Source organism: Nesoenas mayeri (assembly GCF_963082525.1).
Source record: "Nesoenas mayeri genome assembly, chromosome: 2".
NCBI lineage: Eukaryota > Metazoa > Chordata > Aves > Columbiformes > Columbidae > Nesoenas > Nesoenas mayeri.
The window spans coordinates 90,261,342-90,282,974 of record NC_137543.1 but is presented as its reverse complement, the minus strand read 5'-3'; the positions used below and the strand labels follow the sequence as shown (position 1 = coordinate 90,282,974).

The 21,633-nt window shown below is 41.4% G+C and overlaps 1 protein-coding gene across 10 annotated transcripts in view; it reads left to right on the top strand.

Moving 5' to 3' along the window:
• The window catches only part of LOC308037635 (enoyl-CoA delta isomerase 2-like), a 34,906-nt gene extending 19,845 nt beyond the window's left edge, over positions 1 to 15,061 (top strand). For 8 of the 10 annotated variants that reach the window (XM_080339549.1, XM_080339551.1, XM_080339546.1 and 5 more), the window contains 9 exons: positions 492 to 654; positions 2,004 to 2,102; positions 3,758 to 3,949; positions 4,775 to 4,844; positions 7,130 to 7,232; positions 8,333 to 8,453; positions 11,511 to 11,600; positions 13,646 to 13,789; positions 14,590 to 15,061. In XM_080339549.1, the coding sequence (XP_080195675.1) occupies positions 492 to 654; positions 2,004 to 2,102; positions 3,758 to 3,949; positions 4,775 to 4,844; positions 7,130 to 7,232; positions 8,333 to 8,453; positions 11,511 to 11,600; positions 13,646 to 13,789; positions 14,590 to 14,745 (1,138 nt within the window). In that variant the 3' untranslated portion in view covers positions 14,746 to 15,061. The other 2 variants (XM_080339547.1, XM_080339555.1) reach the window with 2 other exon arrangements.
• The last annotated feature ends 6,572 nt before the right edge of the window (positions 15,062 to 21,633 follow it).

Below are 21,633 nucleotides of genomic sequence, written 5' to 3'. Positions count from 1 at the left end.
ATAGTCCCACAGAAAGATCACAAAAAACAGGCTGCATACTCATTTTAATTCGTAGACGTACAAAGCTGCTAAAGTCACATACAGAGATTTAAACCATTAATAAAAATATTGTGTGTTTCTCACTTGTTTGTCATGGACAGGACCTGTAGAGCTCTGATTTATTCCAGAAAGAGCAAAACATTATTTTACCATTGCTGCCATTTAGTGGTCTATATATGATGATCTGGTATATTACTGCATAGTTTCTTTGTCCTCTGGCAGCATTAAGTCTAGGACTTTATGTCTTATTCTCCAAAGGTTAATTACATTGCAGCTAAAGTAAACTTCTAAAGCAACTTTCTTGTAATTTTTGGCATCCTGTTGTTTGTTATTGTTACTTTGATCAGCGCAGGTACAAATATTCAATGTCTTTAGAAAGCAGCATATTTGTTTCTCCTCTAGTCTTACACAAAAACCAAGCAATGGGACTTTCTTTCTCCACTTCTTAACAGGCGAGCACAAGCTGCTTGCATTCCAGCAATTCACCTGCACATGACTGCAGCCACCATGCAAGTCAGCCAGAAAGACTTTGAAAAGGCTCAAGAGCAACTGAAGCTTTTGAAAAAGGATCCTGGGAATGAAACTAAGTTGAAGCTCTACGCTTTGTTTAAACAGGTAGGCTTGACTTATTTTGTTTCATAAGGGGCATTTATGATCTGAGGGGATTGACCTGTAAAATATTTACTTAAAATGCATCATGCCTTAACAAGCTCTTGATTTCAAATGCTCAAATTCCATTCTTGAATTGCCATCCCTTCAAACCCTACCTGAATTCTGAAGGAAGCCAAACCTGTTTCATCTTAAATCATATTTTGAATAGAAAACTTTATTCTAAGAAACAGAGCCAATTTACATATAGTATAGCATATATTGATGAAAGTCTGGAAAATGGCTTATGCCTAGGAGAAAACGAGTATGCCACATGCTTCCTCTTAAATTTGTTGTATCTGTACCTGTAGCCAGTCAGCCGAGCCAATTATATAGTGGTGTTGACATTTGAAGGTTGAATTCTGTATGATTTTTTCTGCTGTTTTTTTTGTTTCTTTTTTGTGTGTGTGTGTGTGTATTTTGGGGTTTTGCGGGGGGATAGTGTTGTTTGTTGTGTGTGTTTTGTGTGGTTTTTTGTTTGTTGATTTGGTTTGGTTTTGATTTAGTTTGTTGTTTGTTTTTTTTTGCATGGTCACTGTAGTCTTTTTAATTCAAGGAACTCCCCCTCCACACTTTGAGTGATTATTCTCTACTACAGCATGGAAGGACACCTTTGTAGAAAAAGCTGCAAGTCTGTCGTGGGGGTTTGTACTGGTATTTGGGGAAGTATTTGTGGATAAGGATTGGCTGCTGAGTCAGTACAGGCTGTGGCTTGTTATATTGAAGAAGGCAATCAATTGCTCCTTTAAATAAAAACTTATACAGCTACCTGTTCCAGGTGGTTTTACTAATTGATAATAATGAGCTCCTAAATTTATTATTTATTCTCCCACTTGAACTATTTCTCTCCAGTAGTGTACTTCAGGAAAACTGATCATAGAAATCTTCAGGATAGCTCAGACTCTTGCGGTTCAACTGGTCCAACGCCCTTGCTCATAGCAGGACCAGCTTGGAAGTAAAATCCAGCTTAATAGATCCTGCACTATGTTTATTTGCTCAGACAGCTTGCAGGTCGTTTTGAAGTATAAAACTTCCACAATTTTTGAGATAGCGGAACTTAACATGCACAGATGTTTTGGAAACTAGTGTCTCCCATTGGTTAGGTGCTTCTGAAAGCCCAGCACCAGATGTTTGGAAAAGAAGGCGTTGTATGTGAACTGTCTGAATATTGCCCAACCACTAGCTAGTCCTTCTTTCTCAAGACTTGAATTCTGTATCCTGATCAGATAAATATTCCTAACAGTCATCCTTGTTTCTAGCAAGGCATCTGAACTTTAAACAAAGGTTTAAGTAAGTTTATTTCACTCTCTTTTTAGGCTACTGAAGGTCCCTGCAATTCTCCAAAACCGGGTATGCTGGACTTTGTCAAGAAAGCCAAGTGGGATGCATGGAATTCTCTTGGCAATTTGTCTCAGGTGACAATACCTATAATTACACTTAAATACTTTGTAGATTACTGTACCTTGAAATGCCTGATCTGTAAGTGAATGATGTCTAAACCTAATATATGCTAGTTGAGCAACTCTGCTTCAGACACCAAAATGTTTTGCACTGTATTCTACACTCATTTCATTGCTTCAGTGTTTGGAGGGTTGTTCTTTTTTACTGTGTAAGCCTATTTCTACATTGTTACTACCAGCCTTGTACCAGTATATCTAACATATGTGTTGACTTTCAATAAAAACAGTGTTTTTCACACAATGTTCTATTGTGTTCTTCCCTTTAAGAAAGATGAGTTGAGCTTCTCAGTTCTTACAACAGAGAGCAAATTTGTGAATCCAGCACATTGATAACTTTCTCAGTTTAAGAAGTTGGTCTCATGCCACTGACTAAAGGACTAGAAAAACGTGGTGTATTGAGAGCCTCTCTTCATTCTTTTCTTAGTATGTCTTGACATCTTTAATACCTTTCATAACCTTTAGAGAAGTCTTTACTTAAGTGAAATGAGCAGGAAGACTATAGATGCAAAGATACATAAGCATTCTTTTTTCACACAGACTGTAGTAAGTCTGACATGGCATAAGGCTGACACAGTTTCTTCAGCTACTATTAAATAAAGAAAACATAAGCTTTACAAACTGTCTGTGTCACTGCTGGATTAGGCCTGCTGTTCAGGAGTAGTTTCTGAGGTCAGTCAAAGATATTATGTAATACAGAGGTTTTTGCATTTTTTTTCTCTTTTAAAAGAAAACATGCTTGCATAAGGTAATGAACATAACCTATTCATGTGCTGCTTTGGAGTTTTGGAGCATGTTTTGGTGTTTGTGTTGGGTTATTTTGCTTGAGGTTTTTTGTAGGGTTTTGGTGGGTTGTTTTGGTTTTGTTGGTGTTGTGTTTTTGTTTTTGAGATGGCTTTGCAGCTTTTAGGAATAGCCAAGAAACACTTAAAGAAAAGAATCTGCTCCTGAAGTTATAATGTAGAGGGAATAGGCAATTTCATGTGCCACAGATTATGAATTATAAAATTGTTGGAATTATATTATTCTTTCAAGAAAATAGGTTGTAGCAACCCAGGATTTAAAATTTTTTTAAATCACTACTCACTGTAGAAATAGGGCAACAGGATTCTTTAGGCTTTCGTGTGTCACGTTTGTGCCTTCAAGCAATTTTAAAATGCCATAGACCCATTTCAGCACCCTTATTTTCAGCAACACGTGTTCTAAAATAAAAGGTTTTATTTCTTTGGAGAAATGTCCAGCTGGAAAGCAGAAACAAACAATCTGTAGAAATGTGTAAATGCTGGGTATATGACAAAGGTCTTTCTGGTAATCTTAGATGTGGATGGGGACACTTCTCCAACAAAGCAAATGTCATCTCAGCATCTATGCACTGTGCAGATCCATTGCTGCTGCTTTCCAGATGACTTTAAGCATGATGCGCAGTGTTTAAATACAGCATGTTCCTCTTCTCTTCATAGTTAGAATGCTTTCTAATTAAGACTTTTGTCTTGAAGCACAGTCTGCCCTTTTCCTTCCCCCCTCAGGTACCAGTTTTATGAGTAGCATAACTAACTGATTTCCATTTCAGCCTTTCATAATCTTGTGTACTTTTTTTTATTCTTTCATTACAGGATGATGCCAGAGAGAAATATACTGAACTTGTCTCAAGTCTGGTCTCTGCAGAATCTGCTGGCCAGCACAAGGATGCTTCTCCAGATGAGAACAGACTTGGTGGCTATGAAACAATAATAGTCACCACGAAAAACAATATCACAAAAATCATGTTTAACCGACCTGAGAAGAAAAATGCCATCAACCATAAGGTAAAGAAATAAACTTGAGAGGTTTAATGATTTTTTTCCTTCCTGGGTAAGCTACTGAAGTTTTTAAAGAATCATTATTACAGGTTTAGCAGAACTGACTGAAGTGTAGTGGTCTGAATTTTATGAGGGGTTAGTATCTTGATTCCAATGACAACCTAAGGAATAAATATCCAGTACAAAGTGAAACCATTCAGATAAAGTTTTACAGTTTCGTCTTTTCCATGTATTTTTTTTTCCAAACTTCTTCTAGGACTATGGTCTGCACTAAAGTGACAAGCTACAGGAAGAGCAGCCCGCTTTGTGGATACAAGATTTGACTGTAGCCTTATGTATAACAGAGCACGTGTGCTGCCTACTTTGACTCAGCACTGTTGCGTAGATGTCTAGATAGGCTCCCAGATCCCACAGCTGTCTTCATAAGGAAGTCCATCCAGTTGGAAATGTGATCACGCTGTGTCACAACTGCAAAGATACCAGAACAGGGACTTCACCCCACTGCTGCTGATTCTTTAATATATTATATTGTCCACTTAAACTGCTTCTCAGGTTTTAAAACTAGAGTTTTCCAGTTAATGTATGTTTTCCAAAGGACGTTAATTTGTCCCTTAGGTTTCTATTGGAAGTCTTGAGTAGTGCAAGCATGTGTCTTTATGATCAGAAATATGTCACATGTAATACTTAACTTTCTGTGGATGCAATTTTTTTTCACACCTAAAAGGACCATAGTTAATGTGTCTTTCACATTCCTTGTTGTCAGTGTGAATCCTCTTTTTCTGATATTTTGCAGCATCTCATTTTTACTTTGTTGATTTTCCTATTACACAGATGTACAGAGAAATTATTAAAGCGCTTGAAGAAGCTGGAAAAGATGATTCTACCATTGCAGTTATTACTGGTACTGCACTTCATATTGCTTCTCTTAGATTTGTTTTGTATTATGCCAAAGTACAGTACTGACATGAAGTATCTACCTGTATCTAGACTAAGATAGAATTGTGTAAGTGAGGAAATTATTTCTTCTAGTACAGACAGTACAGACTAAAAATCTGCTGAAGTGTTTTGGCAAAATTCTTTCAAGATGGTGCTTCAAATTCTCTACCAAGCTTGCTGTTAAATCAAAACATCTTTCTGAGATGAGAAGATAGACATGGAATACTCCTAAGGGCTTTGTTACTTTTGAGTAGCTGATATCTGCTCCACAGCATCTGCACTACTGTTGGTGGAGTTGGTGTGGGTTCAGTCAATTTTCTCTACATCTGTGATACATCGGAACATGCTAAGAACAGGCTCCTCAAATCTTACATTGGTATGGCCTGTAGGAAGTTTACACTGCATATTTATTTATGATCAGCAGAAAAAAACCCAATGCTTTCTATTGACTTTTTTTTTTTCCTGTGGCCACTGTAGGAAAGGATTGGCCAAACAAGCTGCAACCTGGCCCAGCTATGTACATCCCACTCACCAGATGTGCACAGCTGGATGCCTGTAGCAACAGTGTGAAAGGGCAGCCCAAACTCATACTGCCTGTGAAGCCTGGCAGCTCTGGGGACATGTAATTGGGATTCTCGAGAGGACTCCTTGGTCCATCTCTGCTGACTGAAGGATAGAGCGGCAAGGGCGGGCGGGAGGAACAGAGCTTCTGACAGCAGGTGCTGCCTGCCTGGCCGGGCCTTGTTGCAGATGGACGTGCTTTTAGGAAATTAGATAAAGCGTAAGCTTTGGCTGGCAGCTAAGTTGTGTGGACACAAAGTGAATTTGGGCTTAAGCCCATTTACTTATTACTTCTGAGGTAATTGCACATATATTCTTCTCTACTGTCTCCTTTACCAACACCTTGTATTCCCAGGGTGCTGAATTTCCTCTCAGTAGCAATGACTGGCCACAACAACCCTTACAAAATGAGAAGGGTAGTTCACACAACTGAAATGTCTAACACATGTAAAGCTAAAAGCAAATAGCGAATACCCCTGCACAAACCATTCTGTTCCATTTTATGTAGTTAGGAGGAGCACGGCAGGGTAAAGTAACAGATGTGCTCACCAGTGAAAGGTGGCATTCTGTCAGTGTCCTCATGGAACACAGGATGACTTAGACAGTTAAACTGAGGAAAGGCTTAGGAAGCTGGGTCTCTTTAGCTTGGAGGAGACTGAGGGGTGACCTCATTAATGTTTACAAATATATAAAGAGTGAGTGTCACAAGGATGGAGCCAGGCTCTTCTCAGTGAGAACCAATGATAGAACAAGGGACAGTGGGTGCAAGCTGGAACACAAGGGGTTCCACTTAAATTTGAAAAGGAACTTCTTCCCAGTGAGGGTGACAGAGCACTGGAACAGGCTGCCCAGGGAAGTTGTGGAGTCTCCTTCCGTGGAGACATTCAAAACCTGCTTGGACACCTTCCTGTGTAACCTCATCTGGGTGTTCCTGCTCCGGCAAGGGGATTGGTCTAGATGATCTTTTGAGGTCCCTTCCAATCCCTGACATTCTGTGATTCTGTGAGATCATGCACTCTGGCTTCTCTTCGCTTTTTTGATGGTGCCTCAAACTGACTTACACATTTACTAACAGGTTATCTGCTTCTTGTTAAAGGATACACCTTTCAGTACAGTGATTCCAATGCAGTGCTGTCGGCCTTATCCTTAGAATGCAAAGCCTTTTCCTTAATTGGTCATAAAAACCACAAAACTTCTACCACATGTTAAATGGGATATTCTGTGTACTTTTGATGCCTTCATCAGCTTGAAGAGGGATGAAGGGAGATGCATAAATGTAAATTTGCATGTTCCTGCTAAAAAAAAATAAATTCTTACATCTTGCTTTGTGGATGATTGTGAATTGACAGAAAAAAAAAAAAACCTGAGCAAGTATGCAGGGAAAGAAATATAATAAATATTTTCCTATCTGGCACTATTACAGAAAGAATAATCTTTTTTTCCCTCAGATCTTTCAAGTTGAATAATCTTTGGCCTTTTACCCGTTGTTTTTCAGTGAATTGTCAGTCAAAACTTATTTTTAAACCATATGTGTCCTTTAAGGTAATGTGTATACTTTGAGACAGTCCCTCTAATTACTTAATGCTGTTGGACACTTAAAATGAAATTATTTTGTAAATGTAATAAATGGAAGCTCCTCTTCCCTACTCAGGAACCATTGGTGCATTTATTCATATGTGTTCTCTGCAGGAAACGGAGACTACTATAGTAGTGGAAATGATCTGGGTAATTTTGCTGGTGTCAAACCTACTGAAATGGAGAAGATGGCAGAAGATGGAGCAGTATTATTCAAGTAGAGCATCTTACTTTCATATATGCATAAGTTCCTGTAATGGGTAAAATAAAATTTGCAGGCATTGTTAGAAAACATGACAGCACAGACCCAGTTATGCTACAATATGTCCATGGAGGTGACTGTGTCCAAGGGTTCACCATGTGCATAAACTCAAAGATCATGTGAGAGAAGTAGTATTGATTGTGTGAAATAAATGAGGAAGTGAGGTGAATAGTATAAATCTTTTTATGTACAGTGATGCTAAAGACTTGGGTTTATTTGTTAGTCCTCAAAGTACATGCAGATATAATGGGGAAAAAAAAGTTTCTGACTGTATAGCTGGTAAGCTGCAGTGAAAAATGTGTGGGTTTTTTGATATCCAACAGTGTCTGCACTTGCAGGACATGCCAGAATACCTTCACTAGCAGACTTCTTTGAATAGAGACGAGATGTAAGGAACTTGTTTCATCTTACTCATGTGAGGAGACTATTTGCTGTGCTGTTGCTATTACACAGGGACAGTGCTTCATTGCAACTGATGCACAGACGTGCCACAAAGTGGAGTTTTTACAACACTGTTCACATCTGGAAAATATTATATTGTGAGAATGTATTTTGCACTTCTTGGATGGAGAGGTATCTGGCACGTGAAACAAAACACTGTTTCTCAAATCCAGGCAGAATGGCACAAGGGAATTTTGTGTTGTGGTCGCATAATGATGTTGGTCCCTGCTGGGGCTTTGCCGCAGAACAGAATCTGTGAAGGGAATGGATATCATCCCATGGCTGGAGTTGGGATGGGTACACAGGCAGACTGTGTGACTGTTCTTGCTAATGAGCCATATACAGTAACTGTAGCTGAAGAGGACAGCACTTTCCTAACCTGGTTGGAGGAACCAGGGAAGCTGTGCTGTCATTGCTAAGGAAATACAGGTATTCCAGATAATTCTTATTTTCTTTAACAGAATTTGTTTGGGAAAGGGACTAAAATATATGCTACATAGAATCTAGCTTATGGGTTTTCTTATGCAATATCTAATCATGTGTTTTGAAAGTTGTTTGTATTTGCTGAAGATGACTAGGATGTGTCGCTTATATTCTGGTTTCCTTTTCTCTAGAGAGTTTGTGAGTCATTTTATTGACTTTCCTAAACCACTGATTGCAGTGGTGAATGGCCCAGCTGTTGGAATCTGCGTAACGCTCCTTGGATTGTGTGACATTGTCTATGCTTCTGACAGGGTAAGTATGTTACATAGCTGATCCCAAGGTGGTCTTCAAGCCTTTCTGTGGCAAATATTATTTGGCTTGGGGTAATCTGACAGGAAAGAACGCACAAGTGGAAAACCTTTTTATATCACGTCAAGGAACACTTATCTCAATTACCAGCACGGGGGTGCATCAGCCAGTGGTTAATGTGCATGGAATTTCCTGCTGTAATTATGGTTATCAAGTTACTGACTCCAGTTGAGAAACTCTTTACTGTATCAGTGGGTAAAGACTAGCTGATGTGAAATGATGGTTCTAAGGCCCCTTTCAGGTGTAAAAGGGGGAGCAAAACTTTATTATGGAGTGGAAGTGTAGTGACTAGCATTTTTATCTAATCTGTATTCCAAGATAACTTTGGGAAGGCTTTGGTTTATTCAACTTAAGATTCCTTTTAAGGCAACTTGCCAAACACATGACCAGAAGCAATATTAAGGCATAGCGCCGAATTCCATTATATGGCTTATTTTTTGTGTTTTGTGCTGTTCATTTGTAAAAGGTTGTTAAACAGATACAGAATTTAACTCAAGGTCTTAATATTAGGCAAACTTTTGCTTGCAGAAGTGTCTGCAACGGGTGGTACTTTGATTCCTGCTGCAGCACCGTGTCAGACTTTCCTCAAAGTCACAGTGACAAATCCAATCCAACAGGGAGACTTAGGAAAATTTAGCTGCAAGGGACCAAATCCTTCTGCTTGCCTCGTTACAGGATTAGCTAGGACCATGTTACTCCTGACATACGCTTGTATAACGTGCATGATTTATTCAGCCTATTCCAGTTCCAAGATCTTTTATCAGAAAAAATGTTGGATTCTCCCTCTTCCTCCCCTGCCATCTGATCATTTCTGCTGTAGAGTGAACCTCTTGTTTCTTGTACCTGAATTGAAAGAACCAACTGTTTTCATCCTCCCTTACAGCAGCCATCAGTGTACTTAAACTGTTAAATATATCTTAGGTTTACATCCACTCTTTCAATCCTTTGGTTTTTTGAGCTAAAGAGCTGGAATTCATTCGGTTTTGCCTGGTGTGGACTGCAGTCGTGTTCCTTTGGACTCCTTCCAGTTGTTCGGTGTCTCTTTGAGCATGGTGGTACAAACTAGACACATGACTCCAGCTCATGTCTTACTGAAGCAAAGTAGAGCAGAACTTCTCCACATTAAGCAGGCTGTATTTCGATTTTGACTTCACACAGTGTTTTTTGATTTACATATTGTGATCTGCTATAGCACCTGGATCCCTTACTGTGGAGTTGGCAGTTAAACAGTTGTTTCTGTCATGTATTGTATACAGTATACAAGGTTATTCCTGCCAAACTTTAACTTGTCCATATTAAGTAGTCTTCTTACTCATACCTCTCTTTTTTATTAAGATTATTTTGAATTCTAATCTCTTCTGCCTCAGCATAATATCTCGTTACAGCCATAAGTTAATATAGATTTAGTTGAAGTTTAATCCAAACAAACATTACGTTTTGGTCTGTTAATATTATCCTGCTTTCTGGAATGGTTTGAGATTCATACTTCAACTTCCTTTACCAGTTGTAAACATAATCATTGGTAAATGCATCTTATTTTTGCCTTGTATTTCTATTTTTTCTAATCTCTGTGTGCTTACATTAGTTTTATACTTAGTTGTCTGATGTAGTTTTCACTGTGTACTTGTATTTAAAGTCAGTGACAAGCTCATTATTTAGCTGAGACAATCTGTTAGTACCTTCATACGTGTACTAGGACAGCTTTAACTTGTGCCCTTGGTAGCAGTTCTTTGAGGACTTCTGTAGGGTCTAACTTGTCTTTTCACTTGGATTAGTCTTCATGAGAACTTTCTTGTTAACTTCACATTTATTGAAGCCTTCTCAGAAGTGATTGTTCTCTGTTATTCCCTTTGTGAATTCCCATGCAGTAAACTCATTCTCATCCAAATGACTACTTAATTTCACATTTTCCAGTAGTTTGGTTGGAGTGCCTTAAGCCTTGAGTACCTACTGCAGGAGTGGCCAGCTTTGCTGTGTCCGGGATCTGGTTTTATTCTCAGCCAGGTATTCCCAGAGCAGATCATTATCAGCCGTGTTGGCAGGACGCTGCACAGGCCAGTCTGACAACAGGTCAGCATTTTGGGCAGTCACTTGACATTGCCTTCTGCATTGGGTTTTGCGCCAGTTCATGGGGCACTAGTTTGTACCTCGGTATAGTTAATCTCCCCTTACTTAATCATTGCCAATATTAACCTGTACCCTGGCAGATGTTGTCTAATCTTTTCTTAAATGATATAAATGTCACTTTCCTGCTAGGAAGTTCATTGGTGTTTCTTACTCTATGGCCATCTGTAGTACAGTGAGAGAGGATCACCTTCTATTAAAGGGAAAGCTGCATTAGCAATTTTGTGTATCAGTTCATATTTTTAAACGGAAATAAAGGCAAGCATTTTGTCTTCCTTGCTTAAAGTTGATGTGAGATATTAAAACATAAAATTCTGTAGTTCAATTCTATCCTTACAATTAGGGTATTGTTTTGTGTGATCTCATGGTGCATTTCTGCCACAAGTTCTTTTTAAATTTGCATAAAATTTGTGGGAAGGAGATTCAGCTGCTTGAATTTTTCAGGAGCAGAATAAACTTAGTGTGCCTTCAGAAAGCAAAATGCTCTTTGCCTCTTAAGTTATCTGGGCTATGTGTTTCATAACTATTAGGGCAGATATGTATGAACGTCCTCTCTGAATGCACATACAAAATAGTTTCTCTGAGCGCTGTATTAAAATAAGGGAACTTCATCAATGGGGTTGTTATGATAAGGGAATTGGGACATAAGGGAATGATAAGGGAATACAGACAAAGTTGGCTCTTGGGTGCATTGAGAGAATGAAGTGGTGTCACTGGATGATGTTTAAAGCCTATTATGTTAACAGTTCAGTTGTATTTCTGGTGAACTCTGTCACAGTAGAAGCTTTAAAATGAAAACTAAATCCTAGTACTTTAATCCTGTGCGCTGTTGTGAAGTTTGATTTGTTTTGTTCGTGTTCTTTTTTTTTTCCCTAGGCTACATTTCACTGTCCATTTACTCAACTTGGACAGACCCCAGAAGGATGTTCCTCTTATCTGTTTCCAAAAATCATGGGCTTATCCAAGGTAAGAATGTCTGTACTGTATGTGAGATCATTTGACCTGTGTGTGTTGGTAAGAGCAAGTGGAGTCCCATCAAGAGTCCTCAAAGCAAGCTCCTGTTTGCATCTTTAGAACCAAAGATCAAGAAATGTAATGGCAGTGTTAGCACAGGCACTTTAAGAGAGTAGTGGCCACTTCTAAAGCCATACTGTGATGCTGGTGAAGGTTTTTCTTTCTCATGGCTTCCTCCACATTCTTAAGACAATTTCTATGTGGTGAAAGGTTGTATCTTTCTTCCAGAGATGAGAGGGAATGATGTAAAGAAGAGTTTAAAAAAAAAGCAAAAGAGCACTTGTAAGAGATGGGTTGGTAGGCTGCCTTTATCAGGCAAGGGAGCAAGTGTTGCAGGGCTTCTGCCAACCCTGTGGGAAACCTGTAGTCAACCATTCCTCCAGTTGTGAACATGAGGCAATTCATTTATGTATTTACAGCCAGACTTCTTGTATTATCTGTTTTGTTCTAATATATATTGGTCTTCTGCCCATACTCTTCTTTTCTCTGTCTACTCCAGAAGTAAGGAGCCTAAATAATAGTAATTAAAAAAAGAAAAAGACACAGCAGAACCTAAATTTTCTTTTCTCAGGATGGCATAACTTCCCTTCTGCTTCTTTTGATTATCCCACAGAAAAAAATCTAGAGAGTTTCAAATGCTTGTTATAGTATTGTCTGCATTATTATATTGTATTTTTGTGAGCAGGTTTTAAATCTGTAAGGAGTAGAGCAAATGCCTCATAAACATCGCAGTATGAGGGGGTAGTCTGTTCAGTGAGATATAGCCTACCAGTGCACATTCTAGAAATCTGGAAGTCAACAGAGGAAGTTAACAAACACATTTATGATGAGGTAATTCCAGGTGGCAACCTTGGAGCTCTGCTCAAAAAGACATGTAGACTCATGGAGAACAAGAGGGGCTGGAGGTCAGTCACTAGTGTTGTAGCCAGGGGATTGATGCTTGGTCTAATACTTGTTTAACCTCTTCATCATGGCCCAGATGATGGGACTGAGTACCCTCAGCAGATGATACAAAACTGAGAGGAATGGTTGATATACCAGATGGGTTGCCATTCAAAGGGACCTGGACAGGCTGGAGAATTGGAGAATCTTGTAGACTTCAGCAAAGGAAAAGGCAAAGTCCTGCACTTGAGAAAAAGTAATCCCACAGACCGGTATATGCTGGGGGCTTACTGGCTGGAAAGCAGCTTTGCAGAGAAAGACCTGTGTGTCCTGGTGCACAGCAAACTGCCTGTGAGCCAGCAATGCACCCTTACAGGAAAGACCACCCACAGCGTCCTTGGGTGGTATTAGATGAAGCATGGCTTGCAGGTTGAGGAAGGTGATTCTTTCCCCCCTGCTTGACACTAGTGAGACCAGTGGGTTCTGTGTTTGAGTCTGTGCTCCAGCTGCAAGAGACACATGGACATACTAGAGAAGGCCACAAAGATGATTAAGGCACTTGAGCATATTACATACAAGAAGAGTCTGAGACATCATGGTGCTGCTTTTACTGGAGCAGAGGAGGCTTGGGGAGTATTACCAATGTTTATAAAACATGACTGGAGGGTGTAAAGAAGATGGAGACAGATTCTTGTCAGTGGTGCTGGGTGACAGGACAAGAGGAAAGGAGTACAAATTGAAACACCAGAAATTCCTTTGGAAAGTAAAAAAAATTATAGTGAAGGTGGTGAAACACAGGAAAAAGTTGTGCAGTGATGCCGTGATGTCTTCATCCTTGGACAAGCATCTTCGCCCTGGAGAGACTCAAAACCCAACAGGACACAGTCCTGGGCAGCCTGGTCCAGCTGACCCTGTTGAGCAGGGGTTTTGAACTAGGCATTGTCTGGAGGTCCCTTACAGCCTCATCTGTTCTGGGATTCTGTGCTTCTTTCTGAGGGCAGACATTAATGAGCAAAAGAGTAAAATAAATGTGAGTTGGAAGCTTGTACTTTTCCTATCAGGTTACTCAAGTCTTGCATCTTGTTGAATCACACCTTCTACTTTTCTTTATATAGGCAAATGAGGTTTTGCTTTTCAATAAAAAGCTGACTGCAGCAGACGCCTGTGTCCAGGGACTTGTCACCGAAGTCTTCCCCGACAGGACTTTTCAGAAGGAAGTTTGGGCGAGATTAGAAGCTTACGCAAGACTCCCGAAAAATGTCAGTATTCAAAATTTTTCTCCTCCTTGTAAGCCTGTAGCATTCCCAATCCTCCTGTCCAACCTATCTTGTTTCTTGGTTTCACTTATTCCTTAATCGAAATAACATGGTTCCATATACTTTCCTTCAAGTACAGATCTGTCCTTGTCCCTCTGCTACTGTGAGACAGTTACCTCTCTTCAACCCTGGCTGAATCTAAGACAGTGCACTGTGCACTGAGATTCTGTGTCTGAAAAGCCTTAAAAACTAATTAATCCACTTGGAGTCTCTGTGTGCATGCTTTGGATGCTTTCCCTTAGGTTTTTATTTTGGCAATAGTTCAGGTTTAAGAGCCTTATGACTGGATCTGCAATATTAATTGTACTGTGTGCACTCTGGATGCTCAAGATGACGCTGCACGGCTTCACTCTTTGCTGAATTGGGTCATCCTGCTCAATAGTTTAGGTTTTGCAAAACTACTTGAGTCACAATGGGATTATGTTACGTTGGGCAAGAGGAGACACCTGTGTCAGCTGCTGATAATGTAAGTTCTATTTGGCACTCCAGGCAGTTGAACAGGTTTTGCTTCTTATGCCCATCTACTCTGATTATGAGCACTTGGTGTGGGCTGCTGTTTTGCTTCCCATGAACCTCCTCCAATTTATTAGCAATAATTACATCCAGCTAAAAGATTGACTAAAAGCTAAAAAGTACAATCTTAATACAACTGTTTGAATTCCCATGTGTTTATTGTGATACTTTCTGACATGTGAAAATCCAGAAAGCATGACTTCCTAATGTTCCTTGCTTTTCTCCTCCAGTCTTTGACACTGTCAAAGCAGCTCATCCGAAGTATAGAAAAGGAGAAGCTCCATGCAGTCAGCAGTAAAGAGTGTGAAGTCCTGAAGGAGAGGTGGTTGTCTGATGAATGCATAAATGCTATTGTCAACTTCTTTCAGAAGAAATCAAAACTCTGATCTTCACCAGTAGAATAATACACCTTCTGGCAACAGCTTAATCTGCCTTTATTGTTAATAAACTTTCTCTTCAACTAATAATTCCTGTACCTTTTGATGTGGCATACTTATGTACTGAGTACTGGGTTAAAAATGTTGTGTGCCTTGGATCCCTTATGGATATTTAGGTTGGAGAAAAATGGTTCATGACTCTGTAGGCAGCAGTGATGTTTCTGAATAATAATGAAGCAGATTGTCTTCCAAAAGGAGCAACAGATTCAATAGCACTGTATTTTGATAGCTCTACATTTAATGTCTTACGATTTTTTTTATTAATCTGTGGGGAAGGAAATACTGTGTAATAAAAAAAAATAAATAAAAGTATTTAATTACTATTGTGCTGATTCTTACTCCTTCTCTTAAACATCCTCAGTGGGAGGGAATGTAGTTCCTGGAGGTGTGTTAATGAAATAGTCTTGAAAAAGTATTCACTTGACCAACTTGAATTAGCATTGCCTTGTACATCATAGGAATTTATTGCATGAGAATAATTGCAACTATGGCATCAAAGATCTGGCCTGACTTAGGAGAAAATGAGAGAGACTTTTCTAATCGGAGAAATCTCCCTTTTTTTTTTCTTTTCAAAAACATGTGCAAAGATGTTTGTTCTGAGTTTTATGGTTCTATTCTTAAACATATTGCCCTTTTTCTGTGGGAAAAAAATCCATTGGAGATAGTATGATATTTTACAGTAGCCATTTTGGAGTTAAATTAACAAATAAATTATTTTTCAACAGAAAATTTCTCCACTGTTTGCAGACATCTTTGGGTAGAGAGTCAGGGGACTGCAGAGGACAGGGTCGGGCTGCTGGAACTAGGTAACCATTTACCTCTTGTTGATGAAAGGAAATCGTGAAGAAGCAGCAGTTACTCATCAGGAAGAGCCTCTCAATGACAAGTTAATTGTTGTAAAAAAAAATACATAGATACATGTGTATACATACATATATATATATATATATATATATATAAAATCTGTGGGTTTTGGGTTTCTCACTGTCAGCGCTCTTGAGGCTGGTGGAGGTGCAGCAGCGGTTGAGGTAGATGCCGGTTTCACAGTATCACAGTATCACAGTATGTTCTGGATTGGAAGGGACCTCAAAAGATCATCTAGTCCAATCCCCCTGCTGGAGCAGGAACGCCTAAGTGAGGTTGCACAGGAACATGTCCAGGTGGGTCTTGAATGTCTCCAGAGAAGGAGACTCCACAACCCCCCTGGGCAGCCTGTTCCAGTGCTCTGTCACCCTTACTGAGAAGAAGTTTTTTCTCAAATTTAAGTGGAACCTCTTGTGTTCCAGCTTGATCCCATTGCCCCTTGTCCTATCATTGTTTGCCAACGAGAAGAGCCTGGCTCCATCCTCATGGCACTCACCCTTTATATATTTATAAACATTAATAAGGTCACCCCTCAGTCTCCTCTTCTCCAAACTAAAGAGACCCAGCTCCCTCAGCCTTTCCTCATAAGGGAGGTGCTCCACTCCCTTCATCATCTTGGTTGCCCTACGCTGGACCCTCTCCAGCAGTTCCTTGTCCTTCTTGAACTGAGGGGCCCAGAACTGGACACAATATTCCAGATGGGGTCTCACCAGGGCAGAGTAGAGGGGAAGGAGGACCTCTCTTGATCTACTAACCACCCCCCTTCTAATACATCCCAGGATGCCATTGGCCTTCCTGGCCACAAGGGCACAGTGCTGGCTCATGGTCATCCTGTTGTCCACCAGGATCCCCAGGTCCCTTTCCCCTACACTGCTCTCTAATATGTAATTTCCCAACCGATACTGGAACCTGGGGTTGTTCCTGCCCAGATGCAGGACTCTACACTTTTCCTTGTTAAATTTCATTAGGTTATTCCCCGCCCAACTCTCCAGCCTGTCTAGGTCTCGCTGGATGGCAGCACAGCCTTCTGGCGTGTCAGCCACTCCTCCCAGCTTAGTGTCATCAGCAAACTTGCTGATAGTACACTCTATTCCCTCGTCTAAGTCATTAATGAATATATTGAATAATACTGGCCCCAGTACTGACCCCTGAGGTACTCCACTAGATACTGGTCTCCAACTAGACTCCGCACCATTGACTACCACTCTCTGGCTTCTCTCCTTAAGCCAGTTTGTAACCCACCTCACTACTCTATTGTCTAGACCACACCTCTGCAACTTAGCAACTAGGATGCTGTGGGAGACTGTGTCAAAGGCTTTACTGAAGTCAAGGTAGACCACATCCACGGCTCTGCCATCATCCATCCACCTTGTAACATTCTCATAAAAGGCTATGAGGTTGGTCAAGCATGACCTACCCTTGGTAAAGCCATGCTGACTGCCCCTAATAACCTTCTTATCCTTGATATGCCTTGAGATAGCACCAAGGATAAGTTGTTCCATTACTTTCCCAGGGACAGAGGTGAGGCTGACCGGTCTATAGTTACCCGGGTCCTCCTTCTTGCCCTTTTTGAAGATTGGAGTGACATTTGCTTTCCTCCAATCCTCGGGCACCTCTCCCGTTTCCCAAGACTTGGCAAAGATGATGGAGAGCGGTCCAGCAATGACCTCAGCCAGCTCCCTCAGCACCCGCGGATGCATCCCATCTGGACCCATGGATTTATGGATGTCCAGTCTATTTAATTGCTCCTTAACCCAGTCCTCATCAACTAAAGCAAGCTCCTCCATTGACCTGGCTTCATCTGGGGTCTCAGGGGTACAGGGCTCCCCAGGACAGCCTCCGGCAGAGTAGACAGAGACAAAGAAGGCATTCAGTAATTCTGCCTTCTCTGTATCTTCCGCCACCAGGGCACCCACCCCATTCCTCAGTGGGCCTACATTGCCTCTGGTATTAGTTTTATCCGCTATGTATTTGAAAAAGTTCTTTTTGCTGTCCTTGACCCCTCTCGCCAGCTGTAATTCTAAGGAGGCCTTGGCTATCCTAGCTTTCTTCCTACATCCTCTAACAGCAGCCTTATATTCTTCCCAAGTGGCCAGCCCCTGCTTCCATGACCTGTAAACTCTCCTCTTCTGCTTGAGCATACCCAATAGATTCCTATTCAACCACGAAGGCCTCCTGGCTCCCTTCCTTGACTTCCTACGTGTGGGGATGCTCTGATCCTGAGCGCGGAAGAAGCAATCTCTGAATGCAATCCAGCTCTCTTGGGCTCCTTTTCCTTCAAGCAGTCTTGCCCATGGGATTTCCCCCAGCAATTGCTTGAAAAGGCCAAAGTTAGCCCTGCTAAAGTCCAGGGTTGCAATTCTACTTGCTATTCTGTTCCTGCCACACAAGATGCTGAACTCCACCATCTCGTGGTCACTGCAACCCAGGCAGCCCTCAACCTTTACTGCTTCGACCAGACCCTCCTTGTTAGTGAGGATGAGATCCAGCAGTGCTCCTCTCCTAGTCGGCTCCTCCACCATCTGCATGAGGAAGTTATCATCAATGCACTGGAGGAACCTCCTGGACTGTGGCTGGCTGGCTGAATGGTCCTTCCAGCAAACATCAGGGAAGTTAAAATCACCCACAACAACCAGGGCCTGTGACTGTGAGGCCACTCTCAGCTGCCCATAGAAGGCCTCATCAACTTCCTCAGCCTGATCTGGTGGCCTGTAACAGACACCCACAACAGTGTCACCCCTGCCAGCCTGCCCCTTGATCCTGACCCATACACTCTCAACTCGCTCATCATCCACTCCTGGGCAGAATTTAGTACATTGTAGTTGCTCTCTCACATAGAGAGCAACTCCACCACCACGCCTGGCTGGCCTGTCTTTCCTGAAAAGGGCATAGCCATCCATGACCACATTCCAGTCATGTGAACTGTCCCACCATGTTTCTGTAATTGCCACCAGGTCATAATCTCCCAGCCGAACATAGGATTCTAACTCCTCCTGCTTATTCCCCATGCTGCGCGCATTGGTGTACAGGCATTTCAAGGAGCGAGCAGAGCACTCCCATTTCTCCCTAGGAGCACAGGAGGCCACCTGGTCCTCATCAGTTCTAGAATGCTGCCCCACTGGGACAAGCCCAGCTACAACCCCATCCCCCTTCGAGCCTAGTTTAAAGCTCTCCAAATGAGCCCAGCTAATTCCTGCCCCAGCATTCTTTTGCCCCTCTGAGATAAACCTTTCCCACGTGACACTGTCCGGACTGGTGTCTTATAGAACCAACCATTATCAAAAAATCCAAAGCCCTGCCTGTAGCACCACTCTTGGAGCCAACCATTTAGAGAATGAATTTTCCTATTCCATCCCACACCGTCACTTGAAGATGGAAGGAGTGAAGAAAAGATCACTTGAGCCCCTGAGTCTTTCACCATCCTTCCCAAGACCTTGAAATCGTTCTTCATTGCCCTCAGACTACGGGAAGCAGCTTCCTCCCCATCTGTCTGGAAGACCAGCAGCGGGTAGTAGTCTGTCGGGTGCACCAGTCTTGGGAGCTCTCTAGCAATATCCTTGATCCGGGCTCCAGGTAGACTACAAACTTCTCTAAGATGAGGGTCAACTCTGCATATTGGGCCCTCTGTTCCTTTCAGAAGGGAATTTCCTATTACTATCACCCTTCTTTCTTTCTTAATAGAGGCGGTCTTACCAGAGAGTGGTAGTCGCTTCTCGGCCTTTTGGCTAAGATCAAGTGTAGTGTAGCGTAGACTTTCTTGATCTTCAATATCCCTCTCTCCAAGATGTCACTCCAAACCTTGGGGTGAGGGAAGGGTAAGCTTTCTTCAGCCACCAGTGAAAGGGCTAAAGCCATGAAAAACATAGTGATGTTTTCTTCCCATGTTAAAATCAGTTTGATTTGTCTTCAGGTGGTACAGATCATGGGAAGCCGCCGCCTTCTTTCCTCTGTGAATATTTCTCAGAAAATGTAATGTGAATCCCTAGCATTAATCACAAGAAAAAACAGAAAGCTGAGAATTACCAGGAAGGGAGTAAAGAATATAACAGAAAGCAGTTTCATACCACTATATGAATCCATGCTGCTCTCATAGCCTGAATAGTGAATGTACTTCTGGTCATTCTAACCCATAAATATTATAGCAGAACTAGAAGAGGAGAAGAGGAGGGCAGAAAGGATGATCAAAGCAATGAAAGGTTTGGCTCAGCAAGAGACTAAGGCCCTTCAGTCTGCAGAAAACACAAGCCAGGGAGATTATCAGATAACTAAAATATCTAGAGCGGCAAGCAGAACAACTATTCATTGTTTCTTAAAAAAGACGGAAGCAAGAGGGCCCCAGTGGAAACTATCAAACCTTGGGACTAAAAAAATCATGAAGGGAAGTGTTTTTCCATGGACTGCAGAATGAAGCAGTGGGACTCATTGACACAGGATGTTGTGGAGGTCAAAAGGAAAATCTGATTAAAAAGATGAGACCAATTCATAGAAAGGTCTACTGAGTCCCGTTAAATGTGATGGTCTGGATGTAAGCCACAAATCTAAACATCCCTCACCACCTATTGTTAGAATACGGAAAGGTATACTACAGGAAGAACATACCTTGTTTATTATGTTTCCCTGAACATCCATTATCAGCCCCTCTAATAGGCTGAAAGCTGGCTTTCCAGTCTTGTCTAGTAGGGCCATCTTTCTCATTTTTGTTTCTTTCTACCAGTAAGAGCGGAAGATGTGGCTTTACCAAGCCTTCCTGGGAAGGAATGCCAGGGTGACACTTTGCACCAGAGCTCTTGCTCTGAGGCACTAGCAAAAATGCCCTGACTCATGACGTGCATATGATGAATCCCAGCACGCACAGGTCACTGTCTCAGCTTTGCCCTTGGCCTGCTGCGTGCTTTGCTTGGTAATTATCCTGAAGCTTAGTATATTCTGTGCAACACAGATTTACAAAGGAAAAAATCCACCTGTGTTACCAGGAAAATACAGCTTTTCCTACAATGGCTGCATCACCTTGGGAGAGACAGGCAGGAAAGAGTAATTAAGAGTTTAGGGTGATAATCTAGCACTCTATCCACAGATGTTTTGGTGACTTTGTAGTCACTCTTTCTGTGCCTTGGTTCTCTACCTAGAACAGGGGTGTCAAACTCATTTTCACTGGGGTCCACTTCAGCATCGTGGTTGCCTTCAAAGGGCCAAATGTAATTTTAGGACTGTATAAATGTAACTACTCCTACATGTAGCCCCCAGTGAAAATAAGTTTGACACCTCTGACCTAGAAGATAACAGCAATCAGGTGATTTAATGGTGTTTTTTGTGTGTGCATTGTGCTGTGTTTTCTTTGGTTTTTGGTCCTTGCAAGAGTTTTATGTGGCTACATATGTCAGACATTAGAGAAATGTGAGAGAGAAACTGTAAAAATACCTGAATTTACACTACATGACTGCAAATGGAGCTGTAGTTAAGTCCAGCACTGACATTTCCAAATTGCTTCTGCTCTCCCCTACTTAAAACATATAGTCTTCTTAAAAATAAAAGGGAAAACTTGCATGGTTCACTAAGAGTACTTCTTTAGAAGCTAGAGGGTGGATTTGCCCCACTTCATCTCAAACCGTTCATACCAGATGGTTGCAATGTCAATGTAAGGACGAAGCCAATGCAGATTTTAGAAAACAGCAATGTTGTGGAAAAAGTGCTCCCTCTGGTTATTTTGCTGGAGAATTAATTGCTTACAGCAGAGGAGAAGTAGGGCAGAGGACAGTTGGGTTTACCTGCATTGTTTTCACCATTAAAGTCAGAACAACGGCTGTTTGTCAAACACACATTTTTGCCTTCCTCCGCAACAAGGACACACGTTCCTGACACGCTGCGTTAGTTTTCTGAGGAGGTGACAGCTCTTTCTCAGAGGCCGTACGTTTTCTGGGTGCAGTAGGGAGTGACAGAATATCGTTTTGTACCCGGTATGGGAGTCATTCGTTT